At 38.0% G+C, this 23,307-nt stretch overlaps 1 protein-coding gene across 1 annotated transcript in view; it reads left to right on the plus strand.

Moving 5' to 3' along the window:
• The window catches only part of LOC127662425 (MAM domain-containing glycosylphosphatidylinositol anchor protein 2-like), a 238,717-nt gene that overhangs the window by 160,414 nt on the left and 54,996 nt on the right, over positions 1-23,307 (plus strand). Inside the window, exons 9-10 of the mRNA XM_052153592.1 lie at positions 4,161-4,430; positions 12,293-12,441. Coding sequence (XP_052009552.1) covers positions 4,161-4,430; positions 12,293-12,441 — 419 coding nt within the window. The remainder of the gene's footprint in view (positions 1-4,160; positions 4,431-12,292; positions 12,442-23,307) is intronic.

The following is a 23,307-nucleotide window of genomic DNA, read 5'->3' on the forward strand; positions in this document are numbered from 1 at the left end:
CTGGGAGTTAATCAGTATCCTAGTTTTATTACACTGCTCTCTACAGTTCTTTCAGTAATTCTGACCCAACTAACAATTTTTGGTTCCTAAAACGTTTGTTTTTTGGTTCAGATAACTTTTCCAGAACAGAGCTTTAAGGTTCATTTTTTGGTTAAACAGGAATATTTAATGGATATAGAATATTTGTTTAAGATTGAACACTCAGCGAGCGAGTATTGATGCTGACTATCACCCCTGGAGTCGTGAGTTCGAATCCAGGGTGTGCTGAGTGAATCCAGCCAGGTCTCCTAAGCAACAAAATTGGCCCGGTTGCAAGGGAGGGTAGAGTCACATGGGGTAACCTCCTTGTGGTCGCTATAATGTGTGGTTGTCGCTCTTGGTGGGGCATGTGGTGAGTTGTGCGTGGATGCCGCAGAGAATTGTGAAGCCTCCACACGCGCTACATCTCTGTGGTAACATGCTCGACAAGCCACGTTATAAGATGCACGGATTGACGGTCTCATACATGGTGGCAACTGAGATTCGCCCTCCGCCACCCGGATTGAGGCAAGTCACTATGCCACCACAAGGACTTAGAGTGCATTGTGAATTGGGCATTCCAAATTGGGAAGAAAATAAAAAAGTTTGAGCACAGTGTTTCTTCAAACGTTCCCTTAACCTCTAAATTCCTGGAACGTTTCTGCAACCAAACTGCAACATTACATCAATAATCAGTAGAGCCCGACTGATATGGGATTTTTGAGACCGATACCGATATAGTTCATTTTTGAGCTGGAATGAAAACAGACCTTTTCTATGTGGATTGTGCACCAATTTTGTACATATATGACTATACAAAGGTACTAATATTTTTATCAAAGAATATTAGACATTTAAATAAAGAATAAATTAAAATAAATAGTTAAATAAACATTAGCAGTACTGTTTAGTATCTAGTCAAATGTTGAATATTTTAATACTGCCAGTGAATTAGGGACAGATTGTAAAACAAGAAGCATATACACCTGACGAGTCAAGAGTTACACCGTATTCTGCTATTAAAGTTCAGGGGAAACTTTCAATGGTGGAAAATCAGACTTTTAAGTATTACATTTTGTAAATGCAATGACTGGAATTGTTCAATTTAAGGGGTACCAAACTGCGAATCCAATACAAAACAGTTTGGTGAATACATGTTTAAACATTAGCTTCTGCTCAGCTGACAATGTATGAAAGAAGCTATGTGGTTAGCTAATTAGCTATAAGCTTGTTGTCACAGAGATATTTATATTGAAAAGGGAAAATTATTGGGTCATTGTTTATTAACTTTCCAGTATGTATTTCACAAACTAGTTAGCAACTTACCATGAAGACAAAACTGTACTCTGCATGGCTTAACTCCACACTGTCTGCAGAACCACCATCAGCTCAGCTCTGTAAACAATGGAGTCGGAGCATGCTCTGCTGGACAAACTACGTTATGACACCAATTCTAAATCACCCCAAGCTTTGTTTTCTGCATTTTCTGAAAATAAACGATCTCTCTCTCCCGCACCATCTTCCGCAGTCGGCCTTTGTCCCTCTCGGAAGCTTGATTAGCCTGATAAGGGACTGGGTGTGTAGAATCACAACCCGGCCCCGCCCTCCGCCCTGCCACATTCCACCCTCGTTCTCTCAGGCTGGGGAGCCCCCGGCATGACGTACACCCCCCCCCCCCCCTTTCCCTGGGGAGGGGCGTGCCTTCCGCCCCGTCTGCCGGCAGGTCATCCCTGTCTACCTGGATGAGGGAGGGGACAAGGGGAGGGAAACAGAAATAATTAAATATGGGGGTACTACCTGTAACAGTGTAGTACCCCCTTCAAAAAACACTGTAAAATTTAAACGAGAGGGAAAAGGCCAACGCAGAGCAGCAGTGAGAGAGAGAGAGAGGAGAGAGAGATGAAAAAAAAACTTACTCAACGGTTCTCTGATACACCGTCGCATGGTCCTCGATCACTCCTCCACCCTCTCAGGCGGACGACAGCCGCTCCTCCCCGGGCGGACCGGAGTCAGACCCACGACCACCGGCGGACAGAACGCCCTTCCACGTTCCCGGCGACTCATGGGGACACTCGTCCGCCCCTGGCAGTGGCCCTACCACTCCAGGCGGTCGGGGAGTCCAGTCCCAGTCCATATATTCAGGGCTTGACATTAAGCATTGTGATGTGCTTGTCCGAGTAAAAAAGTTACGTGTCCGGAGAGAAAAAAAGGACATTTAAGTAGTGGTTACATGCTCAAGTAGTAACATGTCAAAGTTTATGTTGTATGTTTTCTTAAATAAGGACAGATGCCCAACCTAATAGTATACCTATCCAATCAACTCGAGTCTCCGTGACAGAAATGTAAACTGCGCTGGTTAGGGGAGGACGCTATTGTCAAATGGTAATTATGTTGCGTATGGACGGTAGTCAAATGAAGAAAAGCATCCATCGCATCATATACTTACTCTTCTATGTGATCAGATCTTTACTGACTTTTTCATCATGTTATTGCAGCAAGATCTACTGTACCATACACAATATATAAATTGTCACAATACCAAAATGTCAGTAGTTTGTATTGAAATTTGATGATTCTCGATAATACCACAACAAATAATAATTCTAACTCTCTCTCTCTCTCTCTCTCTTTCCTTGCATTTGTCCCATGTAGGTGCATGGTCTGCTTCGTGATAGTCCGCATATATATATATATATTTGATTTGGCACAAGTTTTACACCGGATGCACTTACTGACACAATCTGGCCAAGTGGGCAAGCCTTTATGTCGAGCTCTGTATTTATTTGGTAGGTAGCAGTGTAATAAATGGAATAATGTACAGTCTGCTGATCATTTTCACACAAAAAAAGAACTATTTATGTGTCCTCGCACCTTTCAAATCATTCCTACAGCCATGTGTTTAAATAAGGTTTTAAAAGATTGACAATGCATTATGAATGTCCAAATTATAGATGTATATTGCAGCCTATACAGAAAGGGGTATGTATGGTGGAGTAGTCCATATTAGCTGATTATAGAGTGAAAAGTAATGACAGAATGTGGTGCGTTCAACCACCAAGTGAATTCTGTGCATCAGGCTCTTTCTGTAAGAACACTTGGCTCTCAGCACACTTCAAAAGTACTGCTGCGCTCTACAGTACCAGGCCAATTCTCGAAGATTTTCCAAACCAGACAGAAAAACTGCAAACGCTGTGCAGATGCCAGCGCCCTTCTAAGGACATCATGTTATATTTGATGATGTGCTCCTGGGGCTGTGCACTCTGTTGGTGTGCATCATGGTGTATGTGTGCATTTTGGCTCACAACACAATGAATCACAGTTACACGACAGGTCACCCTCTTATGAGCGGAGTGAGTCAGCATCTTTTTTCTTTTTTTGCCGCTCCACAGTGCGAGCTTTAAAGTTTTTAAATGGATCTGTATTCTTTGTACAGTTGCTTCAAGCATGTACATCTATTGTGCTTTGTATTGTGCCTCACAACTTCCCCTTTTCTTGTCATTCACGGCACAATGACATCAAAGAACAACTAGTTTTTGTAAATGCATGTCAAGCTGAAGTGTGTAGTTGCTGTGCTGCTATGGTCACTAATTGGAATTGCAAAAATTATGTAACTAAAATCTGGTGCCGTAAGTGAGTCAAAAAGACAGTCCTGTCCCAAGCTTGCTTGAGCTTGATTGGTTAAGCCAGTGTTGTTGTGTTGGGTTGTCGGGATGTTCAAAATAAATATTTCTGCAATTGTTCTCCTTTTGGGAAACAAAAAGAGATGTTAGGCAGAATGTTGAGGACTACCAGTCTCAGTCACCTTTCACTTTCATTGCATTTTCCATTCAAGGAAAGTGAATAATGACTGAGGCGTTGAGTCCCCAATATGTTAAATGGAAGAAAGTAAGTCTTACAGGTTTGGAACAACTTGATTGAGAAATTTCATTTTTTGGTGTAAAATCTCTTTAAGTTTCCATATTCTAGCGCTCTTTATCACTCATCCAGTCCAATAAGTTCACACTTCTTCAAATACATAAAGAGCTGCTGTTCCTCTGGGAGCATTGGGTTTCTCAAGCGTGTTGGTTTTATTGACTAAGTAGACACCCGTGTAAATGAGTGATTTCTGTCTGACAAGAATGTGCTTCCTATGCTTTTTTCAGATCCTCCTGCGGTGGAGCCGGCATACACAGAGATTAGGCAGGGTCTGGGCCGTCCGTTCTCGCTGAGCTGCAGGGTCTTACGTGCCCACCCCTCGAGGGTACTGAAGTATGAATGGAAGCTGGGCACCAGACTGCTGACCATGGGTCAGTTCGACAATCGAGATGAGACAGAATACCACGTAAGGTCACTCAACCGCGAGGGCTATGGTGCATACACCTGTGACATCACCAACGAGGCAGGTGCTGGCCGATGTACTTTCCTTGTTACAGGTAAGAACATTAAAATACATGTACATAACAAATACAGAGTGTCCTAACCAGGTGCATTGCATCTAAGTTAATCTTCAGGTAATTTTTGTCCTAAACAGCCACAACTGGGACAAGCAGTTTTGGTTTCTGTTACGTTGCTCTGGGTAGCCATACCCTTACAAAATCGCATTGGTCCAAAATGCTGTTTCACAAACCTGTACATTAAAAATCAAATAGGTTAATATTGGCTATGATAATTTCACATTCCAATGGTTTTTTGTGTTCAGTGTGGACTGATGAATGGATTTTTGCTGGAAACTTGTCACAAAGTGCCTTCTTGTTTGTGAATGCAGATTTTTGTCACATGGCTCCATCACTAATCCAGAAAAACAGTCAGCCCCTTTAACAACGTATGTGCATTAAATAAGTGAATGCATTAAAATATATAAATAAACAACTTCAAAAACAATTGAAATTGTAATGTAGAGTACCATAAATGTCTTCACATTGATCCTGTCTAACGGAGTGTAAGCGGTCCGTGGCAGCCAATCATAACTGCTCAATATCACCCTGTAGGTTTGTTAAGGATCGAGGGGGTAACCAGTTTATGCATCGCACACCACCCATGCTTTTCCTCAGTGGTTCATAATGTCACATTTGGGAATGGTTGGATGTCTGTGTTGGCAGTGATAAATCCAGTCCACCATGTCACCTGGAACATTTGGTTCAAACGGCAGAGCAATTTCTCTTTGATTTCGTGGCACCACATAAGTAGCCTGATCTCATGCCTGCTACTGCACCAGACATCCGTGTTTGGAAATCGGAACTGCTAGCTTGTGTTTTTGTCCTCCCTGCTGTTGAATATTCATGGCTGAAATCCCAGCTGGTTGATGAAGCATTCTGGACCAGGATGTGGGAGAGAATGAGCTACCTGCTTTCTGATGCATAGGTTATTCTTGGAGATGTTCACCCCTAATCATTTAATTTGCATTGACAATTTCCTGCTCTGTTCAGCAGGCATAAAAGAGGATTATATCACTCATATCCACTGTCCTTGTATCCATCTCGCTCACTCTCTCTCTCTCTCTCTCTCTCTCTCTCTCCCTCTTTTTCTCTCTCTTTATCTCTCACTCTCCTCAGTGCACTTCTGTAGGACATTCTGAAGGCCATTAGTTTGCACAAACCATGCATCTATGATGAGTCTCTGCTTACTGTGATGCAGAAACATGCTGCCACCTCTACATGAGCTTGAAGCTCTCATTTATCGTTGTGATGATGTGGGTTTTTATAAAGAGAGCACAAGCAAAATAATCCCATGTTGCGTTTTATTGGAGGTTAAGCTCTTGTAATGTTGTACCACAGAGCAAACATGACAGATTCAGAGGAAACAAAGGCGAAGCCACAAAGCGACAGCACAATGTCACATGGCCACTGGGTTTTGTGTGACGCCTGAACAAATGGCCTATGCATCAAATTGACATTTCACTTTGGCAGAGAAATGTGTTTTAAAACTGTTACAAGATAAAAAAGCTTAAGTTTCCTCTGCCTCAGCATTCATTTCAGATGGCACAGAGGAATGTAAATGGAACAGGGGTTACAAATTATTGCTGGAGATAGTTCAAGAAGTTGAGATGAAGGCTTTAGCTAACTAAGGTTGTTGGAATGGTGGCCCCAATGAGGTCTATAATACATATCCTTTAGCATTCCAATTTATCTTAATGGCAGTTTCTCCGAAATATGCAATCTGGATGCTGCTTCATGGAGACTCAATTATAGGGTCTGCTCCAGAGACAGCAATTTAAGACATCACAAGCGCTTCCAACATGAGCGTTTTTCAAAACATTCATAATAATTATAATAATCAAAATTTTAAGGTAGCATCGTATGTGTCCTTCTCTATTTAGGTGATCCTAGAATGAACCCTGATGAGCTCTGTGGAAAAATAAACCTGAGATGGTGGACTAAGCGAGAGAAATTCGATTACATAAATCGAGAGTTCATGGCAAATTTTCGGCAAACTTGCAGCAAATTCACCACTGATCTTTTTCATATGCAAATTAGCTTTGTGGCAAATTGTCCTTTGTTGCCAAAGGTTTGCTGCAGGTTCGCCTCTAATGGTGAAGAACAAGATATAAATGATGAGTGGAGCTTCCGCCTTTGTAGAGCATTCCAAATTGGTCTCTAATGAGGCTTCATTTCAGTAAGGATGCTGCCCTAGATGACAGCTGCCTATGTAGGCAGGAGACAGCAAGGCAGCTCACTAAGATTTGGATCAGACCCCTAGTGTCATGCAATTTTCAGTCCCGCATCAAATCCTAAATAAAGATAAAAACAATTTTAAAAAATTACAAAAACGATGTCATTGGCTGTAAGTAGTTGTCTTGGGTGTTCTGTTTGGTCCCTGGTCAGAAATACTACAATATCGCTTGAAGATTCATATTTTGAAGTACAAAGTCATGTAAGATAAACATGACATCCATCCATCCATCCATCCATCGTCAACCGCTTATCCTGTGTACAGGGTCGTGGGGGCTGGAGCCTATCCCAGCTAACATTGGGCGAAAGGCAGGGGACACCCTGGACAGGTCGCCAGTAAACATGACATATCACAAGATATAACCAAAGCAACAAATGGTCAAATTAAAAGTTTCACTTTGTGTTTTCAGTCAGTGTGCTTATCATTTAGCATGTTAAGCTAACATTCCCTACAGTTACCAGGCTAATTAATCATTCTACTACGCTAACATATTTAGGTACTTCACGTTATTATATCAAAACATTTAATATTGTGCTTTATGGTAAATGGATATGGTATTACTGTATTTACTGACTGTATATATACATTATCAGCTACAACGGGACTTTTTAGCAGAGATTTCTGATCATGTTTTAAACACAAATACTCAAATTGTTTGAACCAATAACCTGAGCTGTAAATGCCATGTGACTTATCACCCTATATTAGGACTCCTTGTAGTAGATAGGAAAACATTTCAACAAAGTCCATTTCACACTGTGTAAGAGCCCTCCAAAACAACTGTCACTGGTGAAATAACTACTTTGAAGATTTTTTTGTGTTTAATATGGAGCACACAAAAATTTTATTTTCTCAGAAATTGAATAAGTGCGTGACATCTGCTAATTTTGAATGGCTGTTAATGGAGAAACATGCTTCTCCCCCACATAATGGTATAGTTACAGCATCTTTCAGCAGGGGCTAACTGCTCAAATAAACCAGCTAAACCTTGACCCCTTACAAAAAATATAAACTAGCCGCAAACTTGCCACAAATTTGCAGCAAATTTGACGCTCTTTATTTTCATGTGCAAATGACCATGTGATTCGCCGCAAATGTTTGCCAGAAGTTGCAGCTCTTCACCGGCAGTGGTGAACCTCCAGCAAACCTTTGGCAACAATGGACAATTTGTCGCAAGTTTGCGGTAAATTTGCAGTGAACTCTCAAATTTAAAAAAACTGTTGGTGGGTGAGTGAGTACTCCTCGCCAGTTAGGTAGATGGCTGCACATCTGTTGGTAGGTGAATAATGTCAATCCTTCGATTGATGTGCTGGGATTTACTATGTGAACGTAGTTTCCTTGCAGTGACAGTTCAATTACATGTTTCAGCAGCACTTGGTATCCACTTCAATTAAACATATTGGTTACCAGAGAGAGCACATTTTCACGTCACAAAGGTCGTCTTATATCTTAGTGTGTGTAAAGGGTGCACATACACATGCAAAGAGACAAAAACACACAGGGGGACACATATATCAAGTATTAGTGTTTGCAAGAAGTACTGAATCTACTGACTCAAAGGTTTTTACTTAAAAGGACTTGCACATCTCCTTTATAGACTGAAGGAGACTCACTCTTTATAAACTGAAGGGGACTCAAATAGTCTTGGCTGTTCCAAAAGCTTCTCGGTTTCATTTGCCAAGTGACAGCAGATCCATGCGGTGCTGTCTTTTTCCATCTTAGGCTGATTTAAGAGCGATGTGTTTATGATGCTCCTGTGCTTTCTCTCCACCTTCACTCAAGCATTGATTCCCAGAGGAGTCAAATTTACCCGTGAGCCTTAAGCTCAGTAAACTCTATGGACCTATTAGCATTGGCTGTAGATTTTTCCCTCTTAATAAGCTGGGGATAAAATAAGTGCCGGTGACAGCCCTTATCTCTGACCTGCAGAGATCAGCAAATTTTCCCTACTGCTACCTTTCCTCGCTCTTCTCAAAATAATGCTCAAGGACATTTCTACCATATTGAACTTGAGTTTCTGTCCAAAAAAAAACATTTTCTTAATCAGTGTTTTTGTCTTGTTTTCCAGTAAAATATCTAAACATCCTTAAAGCAAGATAAATTTGCTAGAGGGGCAAAATTGGATAAGAAACTAAGACTTGTCTTCAGAGAATAATTCATTTCTTGAATTAAAGGAACATTTCCCCCATAAATGAAGGTTTTGTCATAATTTACTCATCCTCATGTAGTTCCAAACCATGACCAACACAAAAAGAGACCATCTTCTCAATTTAATGACAGTGGATAGTGCATAATTTTCAGGGGGGTAAAGTAACGCATTACAAATACTCACAATACTGTAATTAAGTTGTTTTAAAATAGTATACTTTTACTTGAGTATATTTTGTAGTGCTGTAACTATACTTTTATTGCACTATTTTCCCACCTTTTGTGTTTGCTAATTCCCTGTCCTGATTTTATGTTTATCTATCAACATGAATGGCTAGGGAGGGTCTTGTGGCTCCCGTGAAATCAAATCACATGTAAAAAACTTGAACTGTATCTGTTATGGCTACATGCTGGTTATGGATGTGGAGGATGCCTCAAACGCAGTTCAACACATAAACATCACGGCCGCACCTGAAAGGGCTTTTCGCAGTGATTAAGTAATATGGTATAAGTTATTACATCATGCATTCCTCACAGTCCACATGACAGGGACTTCTGCATACTGTTTGTATTACGATATTATCCTTATAGCCCCATATAAAGCATAACAATTATATTTGACTCATGGAACATGTAATAAATAAATGAAAACCTCAAAATATGTTTTTCTATATTTTCCAAGCAGTCTTGTATTTTTTTAAATGTTTATGGTATGCATTATAGAACAGACAGAGCTGTCACTGCTGGCTGCATGCTGGATATTCCATAAATTATATATTTTCTGCCTACAGTATAAATGGAATTCACATGAGATCAGTAGAAAGTAAATCATCAGGAAGTGGTTATAATCATTTGCTGATGATTGAAAGTGATATATATGCAGTTATGTGTAATTTTAATCTTTACATTCTGAATTCAAGGCACTAATGTTAAGATAAATGATATACGCGTCCATAATATGCACCTGTGACCTTCTGTTATCGCATTTCATGATGAAATTTGTTAAAAGAATCCATGTAAGATCATGAAAAAGCTTTTCTCACTCTCTCGCCCGCTCACTGTCACACACACGCATTCTTTCTACTCCAATAACCAAATTAGTGTGGGAGGATGTTTGTATGCAGGATGCTTAAACAGTGGCATTAGGAAAGAGACACACAAAAGCCTTTTTGGGATGAAAACCTAAAATGTACAAGTTGTCACTGTATTATATTCTAATGTTATTAGGTCTGGAAATATCTTAATATCTTATCATTCCGTTTCTACTTTTAAAAAAATAAAAAAATAAAAGATAAAGATTTCTTTGAAGTGTTCTCTGGGCCATTTTGTGCATTTTTTAAAACATTGACATTTTCTCTCAGTGGAGAGAGAGAGTTTGCGCACTCAGGGTTGGCAGATTATAAATCTGCACAGCTCTTTGGAATATTCAACTCGGATCGGCTAATCGCCATTATTTATCAGATGTAGGGAATCCAGATATTTTATTTGCACAATTAGTTATTTGTAATACATGACACTTGATTTAATGGGAATGGCAAGAGGGATGGTGGTTTTTGTTGTTTCTTTTAAAGGTGCACTCAGTATCTTTTGTCTTTGTGTTATTTTGGACTAACACTGACACTTAGCGGCTTGGATGCAGCATTATTTAAAATCAGTTTTCAGTTTCAGATACATTGTAGAAATTTAGTATTCACAGTCAGGTTATGATTACTTTAATCAGTCAATGAAAGTGTCAAATAACAGGACAGTAACTGAGATTAAGGGAGTAGTATTCAGCTGGTCATGTGATTCTAACATTGCAGCCCCCATGTTCAGACACACTCCATGTAGAATAAAACAGCTTTTATAAGGTTACTGGCATGACTTGAGTCTTCATTATTATGTGTGTGGTCATGATTTCCTACATACTATATTGCAAAATTACAATTCATGTCTTTAGGAAAAAATTACTGAGTGCCCCTTTAGCAAGGGGAATGGCATCCCTTTGCATCCCCTTCAACTCGAGCCCTACCTATAGGGTAAGACAAATAAACTTAATTCAAGATATATTCTTTAAAAAACAAAAGTTATAATATCTTATGCAATTTTTCTTTTCAAGCAAATGTGTGTTTTAAGGATGTTTAGATATTTTCATCTAGAAAACAAAACAGAAATACTGATGTATTTTAACTGGGGATCTGTTTGGCTGAAGCAAATCCCATTTTTGTCCAGATCCTTGACATTGAAAGTTTATCTTTCCATTTAATGAGCTTGCTTGTTTTTTGCATTTTATATTTGTTCGTTTTTATTTTGATTCTGCAACATTTTTTTCTTTCTTTTTGTAAGCTGCCTAGAATCAGACATGCATTTATGCTAAACTGTTTTTATCTCGTTTGCATATTTTTTTTCACCAGATTGTCAGCTTTTAGTAGATAGAGAGATGAGCTCCATTAATGGCTTTGCTTTGTGTCTACATCTCCTTTGAACCTCTGATGGAGTCTGTTCTTCTTTTTCACTGGTTTTTACCAGCAATGGTTTCTAATCGCATCCACTTTATCCGTTATCATCGCTTCAGTGCACCGCCGTTTGACCTCCTGCTCTAAATGGCAGACTAGTGATGTGTTTATTAATGATCTATAAATATACAGAATAATAACAGTGAGATGCTTTTCCATGAATTTTAGAGGAATAATCAAGAATATTTTCTAAGCTGGGATTTAGCTTTATTTAGATCCAACAGGCTAAGGATGAACTGAATTTAAAACGAATCCTTTTATTTTACCTTTTGTTCAAATTATTTATCTGCCAGACCTTGCATGGCAGGCCCTACACCAAGGATAACTATGATAAGAGTATTTCTGTTATAGCATCAGGCTCCAGGCAAGTGGGAATGAGCCATTTATCTTTTTGCAACTGAACCTTACAGAATAGGGTAGAGCAGGGCTAGTTGTCACAAGGGCTATATCTCAGTATCTATAAGGTTAAACTATCGTTTAACAAAAGGTCAACGTGTGTTTATTGTACTGTATTTTTATTCCTCGGCTAAAACTGCGGAAATGTTCAATAGCTTATATTTGACCAAGACTTAAAAGTATAGTTCAGTTAAAAATGAAAATTCTGTCATAATTTACTCACCCTCATGTTGTTCCAGACCCATTCCAAACATAAAAGGAAATGTTAGGTGGAATGATAGCTTCAGTCACCATTCATTTTTATTGTATGGTAAAAATATGCAATGAAAGCTTACACAGAAATTAACTTTCAAAAATAAACCCTTAGAAATATTCTCTGGAGTTAGAGATGTGAGAACCAGCCCCAGCCTCCCCTATAATACAATACAATACAATCCAAGAGGTTGTCTGTATAAAACTGTAAGAATATCAAACAGGACAAAATAAATACTTACTCAGTCTTGGTTGTGCCCTTGATGTGTTGCTTTGAATTTAGATTTAAAAAATTTACATTTGTAAGTCCCAATGTGGGGTTTGTTTTGTTTCAGGCAAAGCCTTTGCGCCTGAGTTCTACTATGACACCTACAGCGCTCTGTGGCAGAACAAGCCTCGCGTCTATGGCTTCAAACTCCAGTGGACTCAAATGAATCCCAATGCGGTCGACCGTATCGTGGCCTATCGACTTGGAATCAAGCAGGTGAGTCAGTCTGGTTGCTTATTTAAAGGAGACCTATTATGCCCCTTTTTACAAGATGTAATATAAGTCTCAGGCATCCACAGAATGTGTCAGTATAGTTTCAGCTTAAAATACCCCACGGATCATTTATTATACCATGTTGTAAATGCCTCTTTTTGGGTGGAATCAAAAACACACTGTTTTCATGTGTGTCTCTTTAAATGCAAATGAGCTGCTGCTTCCAGCCCCTGACATAGCTCTGGTATCAGAGACAATGGTAACATTAGCTGCATTAGCCGTGGAATCAGCTAACAAGCACATTCGGAAATGCGATTTGCAGACATTCACAAAATATAAAGTGTGATACTTACATCTTCAGGATATAAAGCTGGAACACAAACAGTTGGTACTGATCCATGCTTGAGAATCACATTTTTTGAAAATCCTGCTTTATATTGAAACTCATTCACAAAGCAGTCCAGTGTAAAATGATTTGCATAAAATTACACTGATTTTATGTTTTGGGGCACATTTCCTTCAAAAACAAAACTTGTCCACTGCATCTTCAGTGGCTCTGATGCCAGGAGTACATGAAGACTCTTATGTTCACTTTTACAGCCAACAACAGAACACTTATGATGCTTACGAAGCTGAGACATTATTCTTCTCACTGTATCTGCTCCAGCATGGAACAAAATGGTGGACTGTGTGTAGATCACTCAGGGGAGGATCTATGATAATAGGGTGGAGTCCGTCACCAGTCGTGGGCGAGGCCTGCTCTAAAGTGACGTCACGTTAGAGCTGAAATGAAAACTGTTCATTTTGACACAATGTTTTTGATTAAAAGAAATATAAGAATGAGGAGTGGGTAGATTTTTAACATTGTAGGGTGGTTGTGTACACACACTGCTGACACACATTTATGTACAAACACCATGTAAAAGTGAATTTTGCATAATAGGTTTTAAAGTTTGTGTTGTAGACAGAAGTTCTAGAAACGTTTTGTTTTATTAGTGGCATGTTTTGGGATTTACGCCATACAAACATTTCTGGTAAATGTTTAAACAAGACTGTAAACCGTTTTAGCTGAATTTTAAAAAAAAATTTTACCCTCGATATTAAGCTATGTTTTTACCAGCTACAGTTAATGCAAATTAAATGCAGCTGCTTGTCCATGAAAAAGGCTAAGAGTGAGGCTTTGCCAATGGCAAACTGTCATATATAATTGTTTATAGACTGCTCAGTGATTGTAAAGCACATCTCTGTTGTCTTTGTGTAGAATCAGTGCTAATTGTACATCTGGCGTGTATGCACAATGGTGTGCACAATTGCTTATGAAGACACAGATAAAAATTATGCTTTGGAGGCTTCAATTTAATAACACATTAAGACTTGTTCAATAGACATCACACAAAGGATTTGTCAAGGAGCTTTATTAGGATTCATGTGAGACATTTATGGTTACTGTTGTCACTGTTCATGTCACTGTAACAGATACGTTCTGTTTATTGAGTAAGGCTAATATTTGTTTGAGAGCTTTAGCGCTCTCCAAAGTGCTGAACTGTTCTGCCTTGGCACATGTGGTCACGCAGAGCAGTGCAGTTGTCAATTACGAGTCATCATCGCACTGTTCTGTCACACTTTCCTTCACACTTACTCTGCTCAGCTGGAATGGCAGCATCCAGGGCCATTGAAAATGACATCATGTGGGGTGATTTATTCCTTGTCAGATTTATATTTGCAAACGCAAATTACACGTAGCACGTTTTTCAATGCAACAGATTTTGTGAAAACACATTAAACTTAAGTGTGTAACTTGTCCCACACAGTTTATGCTGTGGATATGAATGATGTGGCTTGTCGAGAAGGGATGTGTTGTTACTTTTCTAGGGGATCAGACTTAGGATTTTTGCTTGGTTCTGATAAAATGAGAACAAATTCTTGAGACTTACTTTCAGGGAGGGACTCTAGCCATATCTAAGGACCTGAATATCATAGATACTTGAGGGTGTGCAGTAAAAAGTGGTAAAACTTTGAGGAGCTATTTCTTCTTGGTGAAACCTACACTGTAAAAAAAAAAATTTGGCAGCTGTGGTTGCCAGAATAATTCTGTAAAAAAAAAAACAGTTAAATATAAACCACTTTACAGAACTACCTGTACATTTTACTGTTTAAAATGGTTGTAATTTACACGCTGGCACTGTAAAAAAAAACAAAAATTCTGTTAAATTTACAGTAAAAAAATAAATAAAATAACATGCCTTCTTAAACTGTAAAAACCTGTTGTTTACTTCATGAGGTATTTGTTAATCACTGTAGAGGCTTCAGAAGGCCACATGATGACATGAAGTTCATCAGTAGTGTCTCTTCCATGAGTAATGACCAATAAACGTATTGAGACGTGCTCAGTATCACTCACACAAACACTAAACACCATCATGGTAAAACATATGAGATTTAAATAATGCAATAAACATTAACTAAATTACATCAAATATAACACAGAACACCCCAGTGTACGTAACTGATATTAAAAATATGATGAAATGTAATGGGTCATACAGTTTTTTACTGTAATTTTAAGAATAATTTACTGTAAAAAAGTACATGTACTCTCTTGTTTTTTTTTACCATTAATTATACAGGAAAATCGTTGTTTTTACATTTAAATTATTAAATTTTTACATCATTTTATTGTAAAAACTACTGTATTGACTTAAAATATATTAAAACATTTTACTGCATATTTTACAGTTAATATTTGTTAATCAATTAACATTTTATTTCTGTAGCATTTTTACACTATTAAAATGACTGGAATTATTTTCAGTGTAGTGTATTCAGCTGATTCAGTGACAATAAATCATGTTTTAGGTTCAAATTATTTCAGTGTGGGCTCTTTTGATTTGAGCTGTTAAGCAACAACCAACAACCCAGAACGCTCTAGCAACCACCCATAGAACCCTAACAACTGCCTTACAATAATTATTTTAAGGGTTAGATTATTTTTAAGGAGTAGAAATGGCTCCTTAAAGTAACATTCAGAGTGCAATACAAGTTAAGCTCAATCGACATAATTTGTGGTATAATGTTGATTAATAATTCTAATTTGTCCCTCCTTTTCTTAATTTTTTTTTTTTCTTAAATCTGGGTTACACTGGGTTACAATAGAAGCAAATCGGAAAAAAATGCCAGTCCGTAAACGTTAAAATACACACTGTTTCAAAAGTATAACCACAACAATATGCATTTTAACATGATTTTAGTGTGATAGAATCACTTACTAACCTTTTCTGTGTAAATTATATCTAGTTTTACAATTTCATTGATATGTAAACGATGATTTAAACAAAATTAACTCAAGTAATACATGAGTTTTAACAGAAGAAATAATGTAAGTGTTTTTTAACTTTTCTGCCTTTAAACCCTCCAAAATTTGGCCCCATTCACTTCCATTGTAAGTGCCTCACTGTAACCACGATTTTTGTTTTTGTTTTTTAAGAAAAGGAGGGGCTAGTTGAGCTTGTTTTATTTTTGTGTGCTAATCATCATCATGCTACAAATACTGTCTATTGAGCTTGACTTGTATGAACCCGGAATATTCCTTTAACAATTAAATTAATACAGTAAAGTAGCAATTGCAGGTTACCACTTTGTACAGCGTAGCATCATGGTGGCAAGTTTTGCATGGGCAAGCACCACTCATATTTTCTTAAGAAAATGTTATTTCCCAAATTTGTATTTATTTATTAATTTTTTGTGGTGGTGGTGGTACATGTGCTTTATAGATCATAAAACACCATGAATATTAATGAGCATTTTTTTTTTTGCTTTATAATTTGCTTTGTTTCTTTCCATTCCAATTCTTTCTCCATGTCTTATTGTCAGCCATTTTTGCAGTTTCCATCAAGGTCTCTGCATTGCCCATCTTCTGGGATTGCATGAATAACAATGTTTACACAACAGTGGAACATATCTTAGCACTTCGGTTCTTATGCTCAGGGGATTGTTGAGTTTGAGATTAAGTTTGTGTTTGCACATGAGTAGTAACTGTGTGTCTGTGTGTGTCTGCTGAAGCAGAATGATCTATTGGATGGACTGAAGAATCAGATCATAATAAAAGTGCATGTATTCCTGAATGGCCATGTAATGTAACTGTTGATTTCCTTTATTGGTTTTGCTCATTAAGAATATACTGTAAGGCACACAGTAGAAGCTGACTATTTTTTTTAAAGACATCGTTTACCCAAAAATAAAATCCCATAATTATTTTCTCACTCTCATGTCGTTCCAAACCTGAATGCTGTTATTTTTTCTGTGGAACACATAAGTAGAATTATTTAAAACATTATTATGCAACTCTTGCTAGACAGTATCAATAAAATATATATTTTTTTAATTAAAGTAGTCCACATGACTGTTCAAGTCTTCTGAAGCCATACATTTTAAGTCATTATTCACTGATAATCTTCACATATTTCACATTTATATATGTTATTCTGGACATGACTGTGTGCTAGATACATACTTTGGGGGTGTTTATGTCCTTTTTGCATCTTGACAGCCCTTGGATAAACTATATAAACTATAGCTGCATGACAAGATCTGTGTAACAGTTCTTTTTTTCTCCCCCTTTTTCTTATGGAATGCCCAATTCCCAATGCACACAAGGTCCTTCTGGTGGCATAGTCAATCCAACCAACCTCAATCCAAGTGGCTGAGTACGAATCTCAGTTTCCTCTGTGTCTGAGACCGTCAATCCATGCATCTTATCACATGGCTTGTTGAGCGCATTACCACAGAGACATAGCGCATGTGGAGGCTTCACACTATTCTCTGCGACATCCACGCACAACTTACCAAGTACTCCACCTAGATCAAACCACATTATAGTGACCACAAGGAGGTTACTCCATGTGACTCTACCCTCCATAGCAACCAGGCCAATTTGGTTGCTTAGGAGACCTGGCTGGAGTCACAAGTTCGAATCCAGGGCATGCTGAGTGACTCCAGCCAGGTCTCCTAAGCAACCAAATGGTAGTCAACGTCTTTACTCGCAAAGCTACTGTGTAACAGTTATTGAAAAAAAATAACATCATGCAGGTTTACAACAACATCATGGTGAGTAAACAATGACACAGTTATCTTTTTTGTTGAACTATTCCTTTAAAATATCACTTGCTATTCATTATGATCATTGGTCACCATTAATCACCTGTACAGTTTAGCACGGTTATCATATTTATCTTTATCAGTAGCATAACATTTAATTAATTAGCTCTAAAAGAGAAATAACAATATGGACATTATTTGCATTATAGAGAGGACTCCTTGTACTATCCTTGATGACTTAGCACCAGAAAGCACACCTGGACTGCAAAGAGAGAGAGAGATAGAGACAAAAACAAGAGAAGGGGCAGAAAACTAATTAACAGCTGTGTCCGGTGGGACAGAGCTGCTGTAATAAGATAAGCTTTACAGGAGAAATCAAGGATGGGACCCTGGTGAACAGAGGTTAGCTGTGTGATGTGATTGCGTGGGTGTCTGTCTGTGTGTGTGTGTGTGTGTGTGTGTGTGTGTGTGTGTGTGTGTGTGTGTGTGTGTGTGTGTGTGTGAGTATGTGTGAGGTTGGAACTGTGTTGTCTGGGGTGGGTGGTGATTGGCTCATTTGTTCTAATCATGATGGAGTAGTCTGACCTCTTCATTAAAGGGATATTTCACCTAAAAAAGGACAATTCTATCATCATCAACTCACCATCATGTTGTTCCAATCCCTTCAGGGAACACAAAAGAAAATGTTAGGCAGTATGTTAGCATGTCACCGATCATTCTGCTTAACATCTCCTTTTGTGTTTCACTGAAGAAAGACAACCATATGTATATAAAACAACAGGGTGACTCTCCCTACCATCCCTTTTCTGCTTTACACTGTCTCTGCAAAGCTTGTGCACATCTCCTTTGTTCTCCAACTGTTGTTCTGCAGTTTATTGGTTCTGTTTAACACTCCACTTTCCCGCCTACGTGCTCATCCATCATTTTGTCTTGCTCGGTCACCTGTCGATGTGAGCACCGAGGAACATTTCAGAGCTCGGCTGCATTTTGCGGGCTTTCCTTCAGCACTTTGGCTTGTGACATTTCCAGGACGCGACAGGCATGGGAAGTCTTAGCCTGACAATCCTAAATGAGAGGGTTTGGAGTGTGCTAGCTAACGGAGACACTGCCAGCCAAGCATATTAGGCAGTGCTTCAGTGCCTAACCCTGGGACGGGCAATTTCACTGCGGGGGTCTGGCGTGTTTATAGATCCCCAAGGAATGAGATTACTTACCCTTGCTTTTTATAGCATCCCATACTATATTAACACTCTTTGAGACTGTAAGAGCACACAGTGATAAAAATTAACATTATGAATCTTCAGCTTTTAACAAACATACCAGTCCTTTGTTCTAAAATATGTACTGTGTTAACGCCAGTGCTGGCTATAATGCATTTCACTGAAAAAATAAAGTAATGGATTACTCAGTAATTGTTCAGTAATTGAATTACAGTTACTTCTGATGTAATTGTTAAATACTGTATAAACTATAGAACAATTCTATATAAGACAATAGTGAATTTAAAACCGAAATTTAAAGTCTAATGTAAAAAATGTATGTTTTCTAAGTTAATGCAACCTCTTTAATTACAGTGCCTTGTGAAAGTATTCGGCCCCCTTGAACTTTTCGACCTTTTGCCACATTTCAGGCTTCAAACATAAAGATATAAAACTGTAATTTTTTGTGAAGAATCAACAACAAGTGGGACACAATCATGAAGTGGAACGAAATTTATTGGATATTTCAAACTTTTTTAACAAATAAAAAACTGAAAAATTGGGCATGCAAAATTATTCAGCCCCCTTAAGTTAATACTTTGTAGCGCCACCTTTTGCTGCGATTACAGCTGTAAGTCGCTTGGGGTATGTCTCTATCAGTTTTGCACATTGAGAGACTGAAATTTTTGCCCATTCCTCCTTGCAAAACAGCTCGAGCTCAGTGAGGTTGGATGGAGAGCGTTTGTGAACAGCAGTTTTCAGTTCTTTCCACAGATTCTCGATTGGATTCAGGTCTGGACTTTGACTTGGCCATTCTAACACCTGGATATGTTTATTTGTGAACCATTCCATTGTAGATTTTGCTTTATGTTTTGGATCATTGTCTTGTTGGAAGACAAATCTCCATCCCAGTCTCAGGTCTTTTGCAGACTCCATCAGGTTTTCTTCCAGAATGGTCCTGTATTTGGCTCCATCCATCTTCCCATCAATTTTAACCATCTTCCCTGTCCCTGCTGAAGAAAAGCAGGCCCAAACCATGATGCTGCCACCACCATGTTTGACAGTGGGGATGGTGTGTTCAGGGTGATGAGCTGTGTTGCTTTTACGCCAAACATAACATTTTGCATTGTTGCTAAAACGTTCGATTTTGGTTTCATCTGACCAGAGCACCTTCTTCCACATGTTTGGTGTGTCTCCCAGGTGGCTTGTGGCAAACTTTAAATGACAGTTTTTATGGATATCTTTAAGAAATAGCTTTCTTCTTGCCACTCTTCCATAAAGGCCAGATTTGTGCAGTATACGACTGATTGTTGTCCTATGGACAGAGTCTCCCACCTCAGCTGTAGATCTCTGCTGTTCATCCAGAGTGATCATGGGCCTCTTGGCTGCATCTCTGATCAGTCTTCTCCTTGTATGAGCTGAAAGTTTAGAGGGACGGCCGGGTCTTGGTAGATTTGCAGTGGTCTGATACTCCTTCCATTTCAATATTATCGCTTGCACAGTGCTCCTTGGGATGTTTAACGCTTGGGAAATCTTTCTGTATCCAAATCCGGCTTTAAATTTCTCCACAACAGTATCTTGGACCTGCCTGGTGTGTTCCTTGTTCTTCATGATGCTCTCTGTGCTTTAAACGGACCTCTGAGACTATCACAGAGCAGGTGCATTTATACAGAGACTTGATTACACACAGGTGGATTCTATTTATCATCATTAGTCATTTAGGTCAACACTGGATCATTCAGAGATCCTCACTGAATTTCTGGAGAGAGTTTGCTGCACTGAAAGTAAAGGGGCTGAATAATTTTGCACGCCCAATTTTTCAGTTTTTTATTTGTTAAAAAAGTTTGAAATATCCAATAAATTTCGTTCCACTTCATGATTGTGTCCCACTTGTTGTTGATTCTTCACAAAAAATTACAGTTTTATATCTTTATGTTTGAAGCCTGAAATGTGGCAAAAGGTCGAAAATTTCAAGGGGGCCGAATACTTTCGCAAGGTACTGTACTTTGGCCAGTTCATCGATAATTAGCTTGAAATTCTATGATTTATTTGAAAGAATTAAAAGAATAATTTCATGTCTATCTTCGTATTTTTCATCTGGTCGAGGTTGATAATGGTTTTATAAAGTCATTAGAAAGTAATGCAACTACTTTTCAGACAGTACAGTAATCTAATTACACAGTAGAAGATGTAATTAGTTGATAGTAATTAAATAGTTAGTAAAAACTTAGAGTTTGAAGAAACCCCAAACTCTTATTATTGAATGTTGAAATTTTTTGGCCTGCATTGTTATTGTTATGGACAAGAATGATCACTCAAATCATGTGGCTTGCTGAGAAGAGTTCTGCTATTGCGTTACTAAGCAATCAGACATATTATTTACAATCATGTTCACACAGTAAATCAACATTGCTCCCAAAATTTCATGTACCCTGAAATCAATCCCATTCAGCCAAATTACTGGCAAGCACCATCCCAAATTTGACACTACATTGAAGGAGCAACCTCCGAGATATGGGTTCTGGTACCGTGGGAACCATCACATAATCTCCTACTCATAAACAATGGTGAGCGCAATTCTAAGTTTGCTTTTTTGCTCAAAAATAAATGTTTTACTCCACTGATATATTTAGGGTTGGGGTTTGAGTTAAGGGGTATAGTTAATAAATTATGTATTCCTGTTAATGGTCTTACATAATTTACAACTATAATCACAACTTGCTTTTTACATTTCACTAAGAAACTACCTTTGTTTCAAACACATAACTTACTGTACTAATGTACATTCAACAGCACTTTCAGCTTCGGCTTCTGAGAGCAGTGATTTAAATTTCAGTTAGCAAAGCAGAACTTTCGACCTACTGTTCCCAAATTTACTGTGGATTTATGACTCGTGGATGAAAACATGGATAAAGAAAAAAGTTCCATAGACATACAGTACATTGAAAGAGAGACAATCTAGAGACTTGCCCTAGCAACCACCACAAAACACATGTGCAACCGCATAGCAGCAAGCTAAAAAAACACTCACATGTTCTCACTTGCAAGGCAAGCAACACTCACATATTCTTCGAAATGTAAAAAAAAATTGGGATTGTTTGAAAAATTATACAATGCCATGAAGATCTATGAGCTCACCCTGATTGGATGTTATATTTCCTTTATGTCTTGTCTTTTTTTGATCTAAGGCCATCTTCCAAACTCAGATCTAGTCCTTAAGGTAGCAACACTTTAACACAGTTATGAATTACCCTAATGTTCCTATGACCTCATAATTCACTTTATTACCTAATTATTAAAAATTTTACGAGCCCTTTTAAATTCAAAAAGTCGCTGTTGTAAAAGTCATCCTTACATAGCATATGTTACACCTCTGCAGTCATCTTTATGTTTACAGAATGTTATATAGCACTTATACTGTACTGTATAACGAATTGGCTTTAATTAAAGGGATTTGAGAGTTTACTTTAATGAGAATTAAATCTATCTAATTATATTGTTTTAGCACTATCTTTGGCTCACAGTCTACAGGAGAAACAGAAGCTTCTTTTTTACTGAAGCATTTTCAGTCCAGCATTGTTTAGTTTTCATGGCGTGGTAAAGGCTTTTGCACACAAAGCTTCCAAATCCATATTATAGAAATTTAAATCCTCTGAATTCCAGATAGAAGACCTAAACCAAATTTGGCTCCTAAAAGTGTGAAGAATATGAGATGTTCAGAGTGGAATATACTTGTATTGTTTCTAATTTGCAATGCATTTGTTATTGTTTGCCCCTGCATTCTTGAAATCCAGTTCAGAAAATATCTATTTTCAAGCAAGCCCACTTAAAGGAACAGTTTACCCCCAAAAATGTAATTATTTTATAATTTACTCACCCTCATATCTTCCAAAACTTATATAAACTTTCTTCTGTGGAACGTTATTTATAGCAGAATTCCCAAGCAGCTACTTTCCATAAAATAAAAAAGTGAATATTTACCATGAAAGAAAATAAGTAACAAATTGTAACAATATGAGGGTAAATGATAATACATATTTATTTTGGGGTGAGCTATTGCTTAAATTCCAGTGTGACTTAGGAAGGCTTTGCCAAGCTTCGGTTTCTTAACTTTACAATTACAACCTTTCACCTTTTACATGTAATAATCTGTAATTACATATAATCATGTTAAATTGAATAATGAGTAATTTGTGGGATGACAGGTGACCCCCACCTGAACGCTCAGCCTCCAATTTTACCCCAAGAAATTGTTGTAGAGTTTTGAATTGCATTCATGCTGTAACTGTGTCATCATTTCTCTGCAGTGTTTCAACAGCATTGTGAGAATCTCTATTGATCATACTTTCCATACAGTACTGGGATGAAGCCCTTTTCTCCAAGGCTACTTTTGGGATTTTGTTCCACATTACTTTCTCGCTCTTGAAAATGTTGAATATGTCTGCACTATTAGAATAAATAAAATAAAAATAAGTTACATTTCTAAAGTAAAGTGTGTACATTTTTCAATGCAAAAATATTATTTATATCTCAGTTTAGTTTGCAGTGATAACTTTAAAGATGCCACTGACTTCCC

Source organism: Xyrauchen texanus, chromosome 22, assembly GCF_025860055.1.
Source record: "Xyrauchen texanus isolate HMW12.3.18 chromosome 22, RBS_HiC_50CHRs, whole genome shotgun sequence".
Lineage (NCBI taxonomy): Eukaryota > Metazoa > Chordata > Actinopteri > Cypriniformes > Catostomidae > Xyrauchen > Xyrauchen texanus.